Below are 17,927 nucleotides of genomic sequence, written 5' to 3'. Positions count from 1 at the left end.
CAGCATGTCCTTGTGGTCATCAGGCAAGGGGTAAGGAGTGGGTCTCTGCACACTGCCCTGCCACCAGCACTTATTCTACAGCTCCCATTGGTTAATGGGAACTACAGGGGTAATGCCTGTAGGCAGGGTCAGCACACAGAACCACCAGCCCCCCCTCTCCACATGGGGCTACAGGGGCATGCTAGCTGCTTCCAGGAGCAGCATGGGCCCAAGCCATGCAGGGAATCTGCTTTAGCCCTAAAGCAGTGCTGACTGGGAGACACACAAAGAAAAAGCCTCAGCAGAAACTTGCATCCCAAAGCTCCTTGCACACCCAATCACCAGGCCCACTTCTGAGTCCCCTCCCAGAGGGTATACTCCTTACCCCCTCCCACATCCCAATCTGCTACCCCATCCCTAAGCTCCCCCAGCACTCCAACTCCGTGCTTCAGCTCTGAGCCCCATGGCTGGCCATAGGGCTGGGCAATCCGGGCTCAGGCCCAGGACGCTGCAGGGGCACCGCAAATGGGGTCTGACCCCACCTCCCCTCAGCTCTTTTTTCCCTGCTGGCCAGCTTTTCTCTTCCCCCTCCCCTCAGCTTCCGTTTCCTTGCTAGCCAGCAGGCTTTTCTCTGCCCCTCCCATCCAGCCCCCTCCCCTCCAGTCACTTCTTCCATCCTGCCCCTCTAGCCAGTTGAGGGTCCCAGTTCCACCCAGCCTCAGCTACGACAGTGTCACTCTCTGACAGGAGCAAAAGTCTGCAGCATGTGAGTGAGCAGGTGGGGGCCGGGCAAGGCTGGGTTGAGGGGAAACTGAGCTCAGGGAACAGAGTCAGGCAGGGGACTGCAGGGAACTGTGTGTGTAGGGGGGAAGGGGAGGGGACCACGTTGGGGATGGCTGCCACAGGAGAGGGGCTGGCAAGGGAAGAGGGGGCATTGCCTGGCTCAGTGAGCTAGAAGTGAATGGGCTAAGGGCATCTGGGGAGCACTCTGATGCCCCTGGGGGTGCCTGGGAGTAAGGGGTTGGGTGATGGCAGGCAGGGAGTCCATGTGGTAGGCGCACTGGCAATGCAGGGCTGGAGCTGGGGGTGCAGGTAGGAGGGAAGTTCAGGGGTTGGGGTGAAGATGACAAAATGCTGGGGTAGGGACACAGTGTAGGAGTTAGGGGCAGGAGTTAATGGCAAAGGGGGCACAGGATGGGGGTACAGGGTAGGGGAGTCCATGGCAGCCAAGGAAAATGGGGGCACCCTGACCAGAGTAGAGGGGGCAGGAAGGCCAACACACAAGTTCACCCAGGGCACTGTTTTCCTTAAGGCCGGCCCTGCTGAGCCCTTTCCAGCTCCCTCCAGAGCTTGTGCCCTGCACCGCCCTCTGCACCCAGTGCACAGAGCCCACCCCCACACAAACTGAACCCCTAACCCAGCCCAGTGAGTGAGGGTGAGCAACAGAGGGGAGGATGGAGTGAGGGAAGCAGGGCTTCGTGGAACGTGCAGGGCAAGGGGATACATAGGGTGTTTGGGTTCATGTGATTAGACAATTGGCAACCCTACGCCACACAGTTTTGAGCTAACTCCCTTCCCAGTTTTTGCCTGCATAGAGTATCAATACATGCCCATTCATGTCTGCAGTATCGCGTGAATATAAAAGAATCCTCTTACCAACCACGGCAGGATGAGCAGATGATGAATTCCATTCCAACAAATTTAACAGCAGGGATTTTCCAATATGATAGAGGCAGGGATTAAAAAAACCTCAGGCTAATATTTCAGACTGTACTGTGCTAAAGCCTCAGGGAAAGGTGCAGGAGCTTTTCAATCCTCAAGATCTGGTAAATGGAATAGGGCTTGAAAGATCACTTTTCCAGGTTTCAGCAAAACAGGACTTTAGCAGGAGTGGGGAACTGGGAGAAGGATTCTCTCTTCCCCAGTAAAAGATACCTGCCCTGATTTCTTCCATACAAGAGAGCTGCTCAAGAAAAATGAAGGTGTAGCTTCTCTCTCTTTTTTTCTTTCAGAGTAGCTGTTATCAGTAAGTTTCCTAATGGGCACTAAAATTACAAGCTCATATTTCAGGACAGTCTGTTCCAAGAAAGCACACTGCTTCCATCAGAAAAAATATTTAGCAAACTCCCCTCCACACCTCCTTGTCCTCTCCTTCCTAAAAAGCATTTGAGTCTCTCAAGAGTGGGCAAAGAAATAAACAGTTAGTTCCAATGCCCAAGGCTAAGGTGTCAATGCAGTGCCTAGAATAATAAGCACATTGTCTATTTTACACTTTTCCAAACCCTAAGGCTATGTCTGATACAGTAAATATTTTGAATTTCAATATTGTATCCTTTTGAGATTTTTCTAAACCCCATTCCTTTACATTTAGAAAGTGCTCAAGTAGTCACCCCAAACCCGCTTTTGCTTTTAGAGAATTGCCAGTCACCCCTCTCAGCTTGTTTTCAATTTAGGAAGATCTTTGGTTGAAGATCTATATGGTGCCACCTTGTGGAAGATACTAATGGCAAAGAAAAATCATTTAAAAAAAAAAAGATTGCAGGCACAGCTTTCTTGCTAAACAGTCAGGAAAAATTCTTCATGCAATCTACCAGGTGCCCAAATGTCTGTCTGCTGTTTCAATGGCATATTCACTAGTGTCAACATTAGAACCTGCTCACCCATAGCTACAAATACATTATAGGCTCCTAGAGTCAATATTTGTGTTTACTCTAGCAGCAAGCAGCTGTGATTATACTCATGCTTCCTGGACCTAGCATGTAGCAAGTAGAGAGCTTCCAGAATGTTGCTGCACAGCATTAAGCAGATAACTACGGGGCTCACTATTCAGAGATGAAAGATGTGGGACCGAAGACAGACATTTCTAAACTGCTTCTGCGCATGGCTGAAAATATGGCAGCCCAAACTTTAAAGGGCTAAGAAGGGCAGGAAAATAGTCAAATAGACTTCATTAATTTTGTAACAAGACCAATCTTGATCTTACCTGAGCATTCTGGCAGCCTTCATAACCTCTCCCCAGGCCACTTATTAAGACAAAAATCTTAAAGTCCCATTTAAATGAAAACATGCACAAAGTTTATTCTGTTCTTGCTAGACTGTGTAAAACTCAACAGCCCCCCAACAAGCTTTCTTTCATACACCCCACTTCTAGCTAGAAATGACACCTGCGTTTCACACATACAAAACCAACTAAATAAAAAAGCACAAGTCACTCCGCAGCTGTGACTGTCCTGTGGGACCGGACCCAGCTTCCTACTTTGGGTGTTACAACCTGGCACACAGAACCACAATACCATTCATTCAAATTTGGCCCAGCTATCTCTGTCATCATAACAGAGTGGCAAGCCAGACCAAATCACAGTAAAAACCCTGGAGCAGGGAGCCAGGCCCAGGCCCAGCCCCAGCCCCACTGGACAGAAGTCACTGGCTGCCTCAGGATGAACAGGGAGCAGGCTTGCTCAACACCCTCCCTCCCCCCAGCCTTCAACCCCACCACCAGCACCCCAAGCAACATAGATAAAATGTAAACTGTATTTCCAATAAGTAAAATGAAATTAGAAAATGAAAAGAATTACAGGGATTCTACCTAGAACTTTTTCCTCTCTCCCTATTTGAAAGATAGTTGGGCCAGTGCTGCCCTCTAGTGAACAAAGTATTAATGTAACAACTAAAGCAGTGACATCCACACCTTTCTCTATGTAGAAAAATTAAATGTGACTGGCACTTCCTCTTTTTGCTGTAATTCCATGTGTTTAGTAAGATTTAGCGGATATCATTCCCTGTGGGAATGTTGAAGTTTAGAGGGTAGAAAAGATAGATACACACTTCCATACTGTAGTTTCAGAGAGTAGCTGTGTTAGTTATTTAAGTTTTTTCTGTTACAGACTAAGTCTTGCAGCACCTGAGAGACTAACAAAATTTGTAGATAGTATCATGAGCTTTCATGGGCAAAATCCACTTCTTCAGATGAACGTGGGCTGTGCCTACAGAACCTCATACCACCATCTACACATTTTGTTAGTCTGTAAAGTGCTGTAAGACTATTCGTAATTTTAAGTTTTTCCATATTGTAGTATCTGCATCAGAAGTTTTGTCTAGAACTTTATAGCATGCTGGGTGCCTAGATGCCTCAAAGATCAAAGACCCACAGTGGTAGGCATAAAAAGATGGTTCCTGTCCACCCTTTGTAATCTAAATATATGATGTGGGAACAGGTGGATACAGACAAAGGAAGCACAAAGAACAGGTGTACAAACAAACTAAAAAGGGCACATACAAGTCATCTAAGATCATGGTTACTAAGCCTTCCGCAGTTCTTTTGGACAGGAATAAATGAAATATCTAAAGGAACAATGTCATAAAGCAACACCATCAATTTGGTATTATTAATTTTGTTTTGAGATTAATGTAGTTTCAGATAATAAACCTGTGCATTCTCATTACTAACGGGTGGCAAACCACAAAACCATATCTGCCAATTTATCTATTTGAAATTTCTCTCTCTTGTTGCTTTGTTAAAGATGATCCCAAACAGAGGAGCAGTCTATATGGGAAACACTGTCAGATGCACAAAGTGAACAAACTGACAAGCTCCCCCACTTCACATTCAGTTATAGTAATTCTGGCTGGTTAAAAGTGTTATTTTTTAAAACTGATATCAATTTAAATGCTATGAATTAAAGTTAATACAGTACCAAGATTAAGAGACCAAGTACTGTGTACACACACACACACACACACACACACACACACACACACACACACACACACACACACACACACACACACACACACACACACACCAAAAAAACCCAAGAAATTCCAATAGTTAAGACTGAATTGTCCAGGACCAAATGATCACAAATTGGGGGAGAAGCATTCCCCCTCCAACCCATATCAAAATCATAGTTCAAACAGAAGAATTAAAGAAAATGACAACCTTTGGAATTAGCAATGCAAATTTGCATTCCAAGAGGAATTTCCCCAAAATAAATTATGAATAACTAAAAGGACTTGGGATAGAAGTTGGGACTCAACCTTCTTGCACTAGAAGCTATTTGCAATGTTTATCCCAAGATATTTGATAAAGTGGATGAGAATATTTTATTGGCTCAATTTCAGTCAGTAAAAGAGACAAGTTTGAGCTACGCAGAGCAATTCTTTAGGTGCTATTTGAGATTTGTGCCAACAGCAACAGTTCTTTGTATTAGTTATGCACAGATCAGTTTATTATCCATTCTTAAAAAAAAAATACATCTGCAAACATCTCTTAAGCACTGGATCAAAGGTCACTACCCAGGTTTGATCAACAACCTTCTTTTAAAAAATTATAAGCTATCCAAATACATGTTTTATAAAAAGGGTTTCACAATGAATTTAGAGCCTTCCTTCTGCCTTGGTAGTTATTAGGCACCACGGGGTGGGGGGAGGGGAGTAAACATTTCCCATGCTCGCTCTCTCACTAACTGAAAATACACTGCTCAAGTCTCACTCAATACAGGCAGTCCCCAGGTTGCATGGATCCGACTTACATCGGATCCCTACTTACAAATGGGATGAGGCAACCCTGCACTAGCTGCTTCCCCCCAGCAGACCAGGGAGACACGAAGCTAGCGCCCCCCTCCCCAGCAGACCAGGGAGACGCGGAGCGGCTTTTCTCAGCAGACACCTCAGCTTGAGAATAAAGGACTGAGGGAAGTGAGGTGTGGGGGAATAAAACTGAGCTCTGGGAGAAATGTTTGGCTAGAGTTTCCCCTACAATATGTACCAGTTCCGACTTACATACAAATTCAACTTAAGAACAAACCTACAGTCCCTATCTTGTACGTAACCCGGGGACTGCCTGTACTGTACTCTAAACATTCATATGAGTATCAATGAAAACTTGACTCCATGGTAAAAATAAAATTAATGCCACTTTCATTTCACAATATCAGGACTAGAGCTCTTATCTTCCCACTTACTTAACAAATCAATAAGATGATTCCACAATGGCTATAACTATTAAGCAGTAAAAAGTACTATGCTCCTAGAATACCAGAAACAATTGAAAATGCAACAACTTTATACACACACCTTACCAATGCAAATATAAACCTCCATTCTCCATGCTCACAGAAAACTTTCCATCATGTAAGCTCCCTGGGGCAACTAATCTCTTGAACAGAATGGAATTGAACTAATTTTTTTATAGGTTTTATAGGAAGTAATGAGATTGCATTAGAGAGGTTTCTTCATTAAAGTCCTTACCTCACTTTTAGGTACTTTACAGTATCTATTATCATGGCATCCTAGCAGTGAACTTTCTAAGATAAATCCTAATGTAACCCCTAATGTAACCTTGGGAAGTCACATAGTATGTCCCTGATTTTTATGAGCAAATAAAGCAAAGTCTATAAATATTAGGGATGTAAAATCCCAGTTAATCAATGAACCGGTTAACCAGTTAACAGATTAAGCAGGATCACGCATGCATGGGGGAGAGGGGCCTAGCAGCGGGAGCCAGCAGTCTCAAGGTGGACAGACCTTGTTCCCGCCCTGCCGCTCCTCCCCAACACGCAGGGAAACCAGCTACCCAGTTATCTGTTCATGTGCCTAATAAATATTCATAAAAAGTACTTTAAAGATATAAAGGCACTATGGAAGTGCTAAGCAAGAACCTCATTGGTATGTATTGATAAATCAAATAAGATCCAGTTACTTAATATTATCTTACATCCAAGTAGGAGACCTTGATTCAGTGTTATGCTACACTATCTTCCTATAAAAGAGACTCCCCTTAGCAAAAGAAAAACCCCTCAACCCACAGCACCCACACCTCACAGCAGAATTTACCTAAATGCACACAATTTTTCAAAAAGCTGAAAGTTATTCATTTTCTCTCACCCCAGAGATAGAGTTTTAACCACCACAGAAGTATCTTATAGTTGGGGGCTGTGACATGGTAGCCTGACTCCGAAGGGCAGTACTGCCTATTGGTCAGTGCTCCCTGTCACATAGCATGCCCCGGTAAAAGTTTGGGGTGCTCTGATACATAAAGCCTGAGGAGATACAAGAGGAGGAGAGGGGTCCCAGGAAGAAGCAGCATTTAAAAGCAATCCATTATTATATCTTTAAGGGCCTGGAACCTGGAGACTTTCAAAGAAGGTGGAGTTTCTAGAGCTGCCCTCTCACCTTGCCAAACGGGTATGGACCAAGAGAAGGAGATAGCATAAATGCTGCATCCTTCAGCAAACGGAACAGATGCCCATTAGGGATGTGAACAGGTAATCTGTTAGCCGGTAAGCACCACCCTTAAAGGTGATGTGTAACTTAACAGGGAGCAGCCCTGCTCACTACCTCACTCAGGGCCAGCCATAGGTGAAGGGCTGTTCCAGACCCACTGGGACCCCACACAAGCCAGCAGTGGGTGGGGAGGGCTGCTCCTGTCCAGTCAGCTGTAGCTCCCTCCCCTTTTCCCGCCCCTGCGTTAATTGGTTAACCAGTTAAAGCTACATTTAACTGGTGAAACAAACAGGATTTTCACCCTGATTGCCTACTGACACTGCAGGAAATCCTGTTTGGATTTTCAGAGGGCCCTGAGCAATGAAAGGAAAAAGCAGCAGAAGGTGGTTTGCCAAATGAATTCTCCCCACCTGAGTGTGGAAGGGCCAGTAGGGAAGAGGGGCCCTCTGGAGAAGAAGCTGCCTGAGACAACAGCTGCTCTCAAGTACAACTCCAGCTTCAAACCCTGTGATGGACCCTCCGCCCCCCGGCCCTCCCCGGCATGCTTTATGAAATGGACTTATGGACACAAATATACAAAACTCTAAGACGGTTGGGACAAATTGCCTCATGTAACCCATCAATGCTAATGTCTCATTCTGCTTTATCTGGGTATGTATCATTATTGGTATTATTTTGGTGCATGCATGATTCTGTGGGTAAAGTTAGAGATATGGAGTGTGGAATGGTTTATAGTTTTGAATGTGCAAAGGAAAGCCATGAAGGGTGTTTCCAATGCTGGGATGCCTCAATGTCTGGGCAAATCATATGTAAGTTCTCCTTAAGTCTTAGCAGTGGTTGGTCTTGCGAAGTCACATGACCTCCCTAACTGGTAGGGACTGGTAACCAACTGGTAACTTCTCCTGCAATGGTGGAAATCTTTAAAACAATAGGAAACAAGCAGGTCTTTGTCTTTGGCAGGCTGGCATGGCACAGCACACCCAAGAGGAATAAACCAAAGACCTCAGGGAGAGGGAGACCCTGGTTGGAAGGCTTAGCTGGAAAAGGAACTGTTTTAGGGTGAGTTTGTACTAAGTTTGTACTGAGGTTTTAGTGTCAGAGTTAGCTAAGCGTTTTCTGTTATTTTAAGTTTATAATCTACTTTGCTCTGCCTGATCACACTTATCACCACTTAAATCCTACTGCTTGTATTTAATAAAAATCACTTTTTTTTACTATGAAGCCCAGTTTAAATTGTTTCCTGGGAGAGCAACCAGAGCGTACATTCCCCTTTCACTGTTAAAGGGGCTTACCTACCGAATTCATTTGGGAGTTCTGATCCCATTTGGGGAGTGGTATCCCGGGAAGCTGAGCCCAAAACTGCATTCTCCTTGGACCTGAATGGTTTAAGTGTCTGTACTGCTTCTCTGGGGCCAGTGATCTCAGCTCTGGGCCTTGGCTGGGGGAGACCAGGCAGCTGGTCCAGCAGGACACAGAGGTGAGAAGCCCTAGAGAGCAGGAAGGCAAGTATCAGTGGCCTTGTCAGCACTCCCAGGAAGCACCCCCAAAGAGTCTTCTTTTTAGGGATGTAAAATTTTGATATGACTAATCGAATACTCGATAAGGGTGCTTCTGCCTTGCAAGTGTAGCTACAGCCCAGGGGACTCAAGCAATCTCCCACTGGCTCCATGCTCCTGGCAGCATTTCAAAGTGGCAGTGCAATGCTGCCGCTTTTAAGTACCCACTCCTCTTCCTGATAGAGGCAGCTGGGGGGGGGGGGGGAAGCGACTAGTGGACTAGCCTGTCAACTACCCAATAAGCATTTGGGAGGGGGGTGGAAGAGAAGGGGAACTGGTTTTTAAGCTGGCTCCCCTAGCACTGTCTGGGGAAGCAACTAGTCGAGTCATTAGTCATCGACTGTCTGATAAACATGTGCTTATTGGCAGGGGCGGCAGGTTTGTATAATTTTTGGTGGTGCTCCATTAGCCACACCCTTTGGCCCCTGTTAACCACAATCCCTGGCCCCCATTAACCACGTCCCTGACCCCCATTAACCAGGCCTCTGGAGGTAACGCGCTCGGGGCAAGATGGACACATGACCAGAAGTAAAAGGTGTCATGTCACCCCTCTCGAAGGACATTTCCCACCATCCTCCTACCAACAGGGATTAGTTTGGCCCCCACCAAACCCCCCTCATGCAACTACCCTGCAATTGAATTAAACCAATGTGTGTGACTAACTCAGGGGCAGAGAGGCTGGGGGAAGTGTTCCCTCTAAGACTATGTCTACACTCGCGGCTTCTTGCGCAAGTACAGCCGTTCTTGTGCAAGAACCCAGAGTATCCACATTGCCTGCCTGCTCTTGCGCAAGAAAATTTACAGTACGGCGTGGTAAGAGAAGGCGTCTTGCACAAGAGCTACACTCTTTAACAGGTGTAAGCTCTTGAGCAAGAGGGCAGTGTGGATGCTAGGCAGGGATTTCTTGCACAAGAAACCCCGATGGCTAAAATGGCCATTGGAGCTTTCTTGCGCAAGAGAGGTGCCACGGATGCTCTTGCGCAAAAGCACAGCTCGCACATGGCAGTGTGGATGTGTTCTTGTGCAAGAAGCCGTCAGCGTAGACATAGCCTAAGACTTTCCTCCCATGAGCAGAATGAATTTTGTGTTGTGCAGCAGTACTGAGTTCATGTGGCTTGTTTAGATGTGCCACTGTGGCACCCAAGTTATTAATAAACATCTTATAAACCTCTACCTTTTCCGTCTGCTGCCATGTCTCCTCCCTTTGCTCCATCAGCTTCCCTGGTGCCTGCTGCCCCCCAACTCCTCACCCTGCTCTGCTGTCCTGACTCCTGCGACCTGCCCCCCTCCACCAGCCCTTCTCTCCCCCTGTGCCCACTCCTCCAGTCCCACTCTGATCATGTGAGCTACCCCTCCTTATTCCCTCTTCTAACACCTCTCTCTACACACCTGCCCCGCCTCTCACCTCTGGTGCTGGTCCCTCCCCTGCAGGTGTCTGCCCTTCTGCTTCACCCCCAGAATTTCCTGGCACCTGCACCTTCCCTTAGCCCTGCACCCTCCTAGTGCCTCCCCCTTCTCTTACTGCTCCTGCCCCCTTTTTCCTGATGCCCACCCCCTCACCACTCTCTGCCTCCTTCTCCTCATGCCCATTTGTGACCTCACACATTACTTGCTCCATCCTCACCTCTCATATGCCCACCCCTTGGTTCAAGCCTTCTCCCAGCACCTCCTGCTCCCCCGTCTAGCCCCAATGCCCTTACTCTCTCCTCTCCCCGTATTACCCTGTCTCCCGTCCCACTGACACTTCCCCTCCTGCCCTTTTCCTCATTGTTTGCACTTGGCCCCCTGGCTTTTGTCTCTCCTCCACTCTGTTCCTTGGTGCCTTCCCCTTTCTTCCCCCTCCCCCTCCACACAAGCCCCTTCCTCTCCTACCCCTTTCCCTATTTCCCCCTCCCCCTCTGCACAAGCCCCTTACCTTAGCTTCTGCCTTCCACTTTGCGGGGCCGGAGTCTGCACTCAGGCCCCATAAGTCCCCGGACTCCGAACCTGGAGCTAGGCCGCGTGGTGCAATGCCGCTCCGAGCAGTTTTAAAGTTCCGGACCGTGATGTCACGTCACATCACACCTGGACATCTCCCCGCTCACCTGTAAACACCGCGCATGGCGGCAGCAGCCGGACTCAAAAGCTGCACAAGGCAGGGACGGGACCAGACCGGGGGGGGGGGCGGGGACACGTCACGGGGGCCGGGGTGGGAGGACGCGCAAGAGAGCCGGCAGGTGGGGGCCAGAGCTCCAGGCAGGGCCGGGAAGAGACCCAGCTCCAAATATTGGTGGAGCGGGGCCCCTGGCTCTGAATACTGCTGGAGCATGGGCACCATGAGCCCATATACCTCGCCGCCCATGCTTATTGGATAGTTGACTAGTCATTTACATCCCTAGCTGGAACGCAGGCCCTTTAATATCATGTCCAGAGTCCCCAGCAGAGTGTTCCCTGTGTCTCTGGCAGCACTGAAGGGTAGGCTCTGAGAGATTAGCTCTAGACAAGACTCGCTCCTTCCAACAGACCAGAGCCAAGCAAAGTCTCTCATCGGCTCTGGTTCATAATATTCTGAAATATTAGCTACCTGAAATACTGAACCACCTTAGAGTGATGAAAAGTAGAACACTCCACTCTCAACTGCATAAAATGACGTTTACTGAACGACAGATCTGCTGGGAATGGTAGGGAGTACAAGGTTTGGGTTTGTTGAATGTGAGGTCTTTAAAGACGTAAGCACAACATTTTCCAAACAAAGCTAAGCAATGATATTTGGGAGTGTATTTGGCTTCTGCTAGCCAGGAGCTTGAAAAGCCTGAATCTCAGTTCAAGTCCTCAGTTCAAGATCCCCAGCTGACAATAAATAAATAAATAAATAAATAATAAATAATATCTATCTTGAAATTCAAAGTTAGAACATTTTGTGCACTTCAGCAAGCTTCCATAGCTTCAGGCTGATTCCATTCCTAAGAAATTATCCAAAACACTCCAAGCTCATCATACTGAGCTGATCCCATAGAAGCACTGGCAACTAGCTTGCTGCAGGGGGAGCGGTTTGCCTGTTCTCTCTCTCTCTCTCTGCTGCATTGTGGGCAATGAAGTCAGTTTCCTGGAAAGAACAGGTTGTGTGATGCTAGCTAGAGCGATAGCTCTATTTAGAATCAATTGCTTAGTTTCAGTCTTTGACAATGAACATACAAGAGTTCGTTGGAACAGAGCCTGTGGCTGGTTATAGAGAAAATAAGGGCTGATTCTCTCCAGTGCTATGCACCCTCAGCATCTACTGTGTCAAGGAGAGTCAGAAGTGCTCAGCACCAGATGGGACTGGTCCCTAAAACACTTCTACTGCTTTAGTATCCTCCCACTATTTTTGAGGTGTACTCACTCTTGGGCCCAAGGAAATTTCATTGCATGCAAGGCTTCTCAGAGGTAGGAATCCTTCCTTCTGACAGAGAATTGTATTTTGTGGCTTTGTGAGTTCATCATAAAAACCACACCCCAGAATGTTCAAGATAATTAGAACAGTTCACCTGCTGAACATTCTGACATCTGCTGCAGAAAGCATTTGGTTAGTTTGTATGGACACAAACAGACCTCTCAGTATCTTACTGTGAAAGATTTTAAAATATGCTAAAGAGCTGCAACTTTACCCATGTTAAAAAATAAAACACATACACGGAACTTCAAAAAACAATTTTTTCCCCGCAACCCCTACCAGCCCTCTACACTTCCCCAAAACCAAAGAAAACAACCCTTCTCCCCAAATACCACAACCTAGCCCAAGCAGAATTTTGGCCCTCAAACAGTTGAGGTACTAGAGACTCCTTTAAGTTCCCTGGGGAACTTCACAATTGCTATCTATTTTTATATGGAATGTGCCCAGGTATTAAGGTGATGGACAACATCATAAATACCTAAAATGCACAGAAAATGTAAGGGGGTAGGTACATTCTGTACAAACCTAGACACTAACTTTTTTTCCATTGTATCTGTTTCTTTAAAAAGAATATTGTCTCTAAGGAAAGAGTATTTTATCATCCAAACAAGCTTTTACCTTAAAAAAAAAAAACAAACAAAAAAAAAACCACTCATCCTCAGGCCTTATTTGCTAAGGAAAAATAGGATCCAAATTACTGATTCCAGCAAGCAGACCTATGTAAAGTTGAGCAGAACTTTCATCCCAGTACTAGAGAATCTCCCTTAAATATAAAACTTCACCTGGTGAAGCCACACAGAAGAGGACTTCATCTTCTCTGTTCAATCTACACAACATGGCATATATATGACATATGGTTTCAAAGTCACATTTTCACTGTAAGCCCACGTAAGTGTATCAACACAGTAACTAGTCTGATTAAAACTGCATTTTATAATTGCATGAATTCCTTTTGTTCTCTCCTTAAATTAGTACCACCAGTCATGCCTGTATTACCATTTTGGACAAGTCTCAAAGGGGTAGTCACGTTAGTCTGTAGGGTGCCACAGGACTGCTCCTTGTTACAGACTAACAAATGGATTAGGTCATGAGCTTTGTGGGTAAAACATCTGATGAAGTGGGTTTTTACACATGAAGGCTCATGAGCAAATCCATTTGTTAATTTAAGGCCTGCTCTACACTAGGGAAGTTAAGTAGCAGTTAACTGAATAGTTGAGTAACCTCGTGAATTTTTATTGGTTACTCGATTATTCTCTAGTCAAGTGGGGCTGCCAGTCAGGGCACCCCAGCCTCACTCCCAAGGAGCCCCCTGCCACCCCATGCTGCTGCATTTGTATTAGAGGCAGCAGCCTGGGGTGCCAGGTGGGAGATGGCCTGCAAGGGGAGCCAGTTTAAAAGCCAGCTCCCCTCACAGACCAGCTTCTTGTCACCCTGCGCTGCTGCCTCCGATACCTGTCCCTGGGACGGGTGAGCTCCTGGATCCAGCAGAGTCAGAACTGATGGTTTTCTAAGGCTTTGTCTACAGTACACTATGCAGCTTTTTATTGGTGTCACTACAGCTACAAATTGAGCAGAGTAACTGCTGTCTGTCGTCTCTTTTTTTACTGACAAATATTTCCACCCCTGACAGTCAGTGTTAGCTTTCTCGGCAGGAGAGCACGTCTGCCAAAGGAGTGCTGTTCACACAGGCGCTTGTCAGCAAAACTTTTGTTTTTCCTGTGAGGGTGTAATTTTTAACACCTCAGAACCACAAATGTTTTGTCATTCAGTTACCAGTGTAGACTGAGCCTGAGACTGCTAAATCCAGGCCTGAACCGGAGTAGCTGCTACTCCTTATTCTTGCTTCCACATCCTGCTAATCTCAGAACTAGTTCTATAAAAATTACTTTAAAAATTGCTATTTGTGTCTTCTGTCTGCCAGTCTTCCCATGCCTGAAGTGCTCATGTTGTATGTACTCAGCCATGAGCACGAATATATGGACACCAAGTCATGGACTACTGCATTAAGCAACCGAACTTTACTTTTTGGATCTTATGTCCCTTGTATGAGCTGGGAAACTGTCGCACAGCATTTTACAATATCCATGAAGTAATAACAGGCAAACATTTGGAGGCTGAATAGCGATATGAACCCTAATGTGAAAAGAGATATTTTTCTTTGCACAAGCAACAGATGTGAACATGACTGCAAATGTTCACTCAGTTTCAGGAGCTTACTGCTAGAAACAGCTCCTCAATCAAAATCAATACATGCGCCTCAGATAAGCTGTCCTATGCAGTTTGCACTTTGGCTCAGAGCACACAAAATCCTGTTTGTCACCTTCCCTATGACGGCTGGAGGAATGAATACTTCCTAAGGACATCGTTCCACTGAATTATCACCACTGACTGAAAACAACAGGAGGCACATTTATAGAACCAAAGCAACAAAATCCAACAGTGAAATCCAAATTTATAACAATGGGGTAGACAAATGAGACTGTTACCTGAGTGCATAACCACAGATAGAGCTCAGCTATTCAAAATCTATAAATAGCACAAAGCCAGTCTGGTCTCGCATACCATGAGATAGTGAAATAACACATGGCAGCCCCACACGAATGTTGTAGGGGGTGGGGGGGGGGGGGAGGTGATTGCTGTAAAAAGGTATTAAAATACCATTTTTAAACATTGCAAATGCTTAAACAGCTTTTAAAGAGATAGAAATCTGATAATTAGGAGTTTATTGCAGACAACATGGTTTTCCAACTTTTGTTCTCAACAATTTTACATGGATTCAGGACACAGATTTCCTTCTCTTGAAAAGGCTTACTTAGGAATTAATTCCTACCGCAGAATGTCGACAGATGATTGAGAGTGTGTGTATATACACACTATGTTCCAAAATAAGGGACATGTATTATGTAAGATTAAATAAGAAAGTGATACTGAATGGCAACTCTAGATTTCTCTTACTGCGGCTTCCTGTACTGTATACTTCAGTGATAGATTCTAAACCTGGTTAGCTAATTAAACAAGCCATAAGGATTCGCTAAGCTAAACTCCGCCCCTCCCCCCAGCAACATCCAACACTGCAAATAGCTTGAACTTACTTGTCAAATCATACTTATACTAAACGAGATAGTAACTTAATTCACTTTGCAACACATTCTTCAAGACTAACCAGTTGATCCACTCTGCCATATCCACATCTTCATCTATATCATTTTCTCCCAACAAGCCTTCTGTTTCATTCTTGCAAGTAGGCCCAGCATCTTCTTGCACTGCTTACACTTGACATGTTTTCCTTTTTTACCCAGGGAATAATTTCTTCAAAATATTCCCAGATAGGGTCTCTTACTTTCATCATTTGTGTGTAGTTCAGTGGCAAAAGCAAGGGGGAAATATAGGAAGCTGTGTGTATGTACTGAAAAACATCCGCCCCTCTCCCGCTTTTTTTTTTCCCTTCTCTTTTTTCAGTCCACTCACTCTTCCTTTCTATGCTGCCTGTCGGGCCTTTCCAATATATTGTCTGTCTTTAAAACAATGTCTTAACTAGCTCCGCTGCCATGGTTGCCCAAGGTCCACCACATAATAAGCACAGAACAGAAACAATCCTGTCCAGTTTGTGTCTGTCTTTGCACTAGGGATGTTACACAGAAGGTAATAGAATAGTTGACTAACCACACGAATTTTTAGTGGTGAGTTGACTATTCAATAGTTTCCAGTGCTGGGGCTGCCAACCCATGTGCTCTGGCCCCACTTCTGGGGAGCCCCCTGCCACCCCACATTGCTTCCTCTATCAAAGCAGCAGCGCAGGGTGATAGGCGGGAGACAACCCAGGAGGGAAGCCAGTTTAAAAAACAGAGGCTGCTAGAGGAGGGGCGGGATGAGGGGAGGCGGTTCTGCTCCAAAGCAGCCTCTGTCCACGGCAGCCCAAGCTGGCTGCAGACAGAGGCTCTGACAGCAACCCCTGCTTGCGGGGAGTTCGGATTCCCTGTGAGCAGGGGCTGCTACCTTGAAGCAGCCTCTTCTGCGGCAGGCCCAGGCTCACCACGGACAGAGGCTGTGGGGAGTGCAGATCTCCTCCCCTCCTGCTCCCGCCCCCGGCAGGGGCTGCTGTCACAATACAGAAGCAGCAAGGGGGGATGGGAAATGTGAGTAGCCAACTAGATTATCCGATAAGCCTACTAGCAACTACTCGTTCACATCCCTACTTTGCACTTATTGGTCTACTGAAAAACAGAAATGGAAAGTCCAGAACTTTCAAGAAGCAACAGCTGGTAGTGAGGCTGGACAGACTAGAATCTAGAGCCATGACTTATATTTATGAAACTAAGTAAGAGACAGAGACAGAGACAGAGACAGAGACAGAGACAGAGACAGAGACAGAGACAGAGACAGAGACAGAGACAGAGACAGAGACAGAAGCATTTGTGTTGAGGTTTAATTGTAACTTATTTTTAAATGAAAAATGAAGTATTTTAATGATAATTTTTTAAAAATTAACACAAATCCAGTTTCACTTTTTTTTTTCCTTTTAATCCACCCTGACACCAATCCAGACATTGGATTATAGCTCCTTCACCCTTGCAAGTGAAAATGGAACTAGGGATGTAATAGCGTTTTCAATTAACTGATAAGCAAAAGCTTATAGGTTAATGCTATAGACTACATCCATTTTCCTCCACCCTTCCCTCTGCCACTACATTTTTTAGCAGGCTGGCCAGCAGCCCGGTTCTGTCCTGGCTTGTGACAGGTTCAGAACCTACCCCTCCTGCAGCTGTGCATTTAAAGTGTTTTAGGATCCGGGCAGGTAGGCTGGGTCTGGGAGCTCAGACACCCTCCCCTCCCCCTCTTAGACAGCGGCTACTGCCACTCCACGCTTCTGCCTCTTTATCAGAGATAGCAGCAAGGCAAGGCAACAGGAAGCTGCAGGCCCCGCCCCTGGGGACCATAGAATAGTTGACTAACCGATAAGAATTCATGAGGTTACTTGATTATTCCATTAACCGATATTTAACATCCCTAGTGTATAGGCATTCTGTCTGGAGCCCAGGCTCTGAAACCCAGCGAAGAGGGAGAGAGTGTAACTGAACACATTTATACTGCTAAATGTTAGCCTGTGAACCTGTGACATTTGACCCACACGCAGACTTGTGCCACAGGTTCCTCTCCCCTTCCCTCCCTCCATATAGACGCACTCTGCAGCTGTGCGAGTGGAGTACCATGTGCAACCCCACACACATTCTTCATCCTCAGCGCTAAAATTTTTTTTAAAAAAAAAAACAAAAAACCAATGGCGGTGGTGGGTTTTGTTCTACAGAGTGATAACACACAATAGTTATCTTGCTGTAAAATCTGAAATTGAGGCAAGATACTTCTAGAGTTCACTGAAAGACAGCTAAGCAAGATCAGCAATATTGCCTTTGTTGAACTTGTCTAGTGTATCTCACAGGAAAAAGTGCCTTGTCTCCACTATATTTTTACAGCAGGATAGTTAATTAATGTTCGTTATATGCAAGTAAAGACAAGCCCTTAGCATTCTAATTTGCATGATTCACAAGGGGTTATTCACAGCTACAACAGGTTTCACTTATGGAAGGAAAAGACTAGCCAGACTTCTAGCGGTAATATTTTTCTGCACAAGTTAAATAGGAGCATAAGTCATTGTGAAAGTGACTGTAGCAATCATCTTTCGTATTGAAACAAACAGCTCAAGTATACCATTGATCTTAGTGATCACCCCCAAAATATCAGGGTTAGACATTAAGACC

At 45.7% G+C, this 17,927-nt stretch overlaps 1 protein-coding gene across 3 annotated transcripts in view; it reads right to left on the bottom strand.

Moving 5' to 3' along the window:
* MOB2 (MOB kinase activator 2) overlaps window positions 1-17,927 on the bottom strand; it is a 174,178-nt gene that overhangs the window by 108,177 nt on the left and 48,074 nt on the right. The window contains exon 1 of one of the 3 annotated variants that reach the window (XM_006134936.4): window positions 1,636-2,039. The exons of the other annotated variants lie outside the window; for them this stretch is intronic. Coding sequence (XP_006134998.1) covers window positions 1,636-1,670 — 35 coding nt within the window. The 5' untranslated portion in view covers window positions 1,671-2,039. Of the gene's footprint in view, window positions 1-1,635; window positions 2,040-17,927 lie in introns of those variants that run through there. 3 annotated transcript variants of the gene reach the window in all.

Source organism: Pelodiscus sinensis, chromosome 5 (genome assembly GCF_052426305.1).
Source record: "Pelodiscus sinensis isolate ZL-2025 chromosome 5, ASM5242630v1, whole genome shotgun sequence".
Classification (NCBI taxonomy): domain Eukaryota; kingdom Metazoa; phylum Chordata; order Testudines; family Trionychidae; genus Pelodiscus; species Pelodiscus sinensis.
This window is presented reverse-complemented; position numbering and strand designations above follow the sequence as displayed.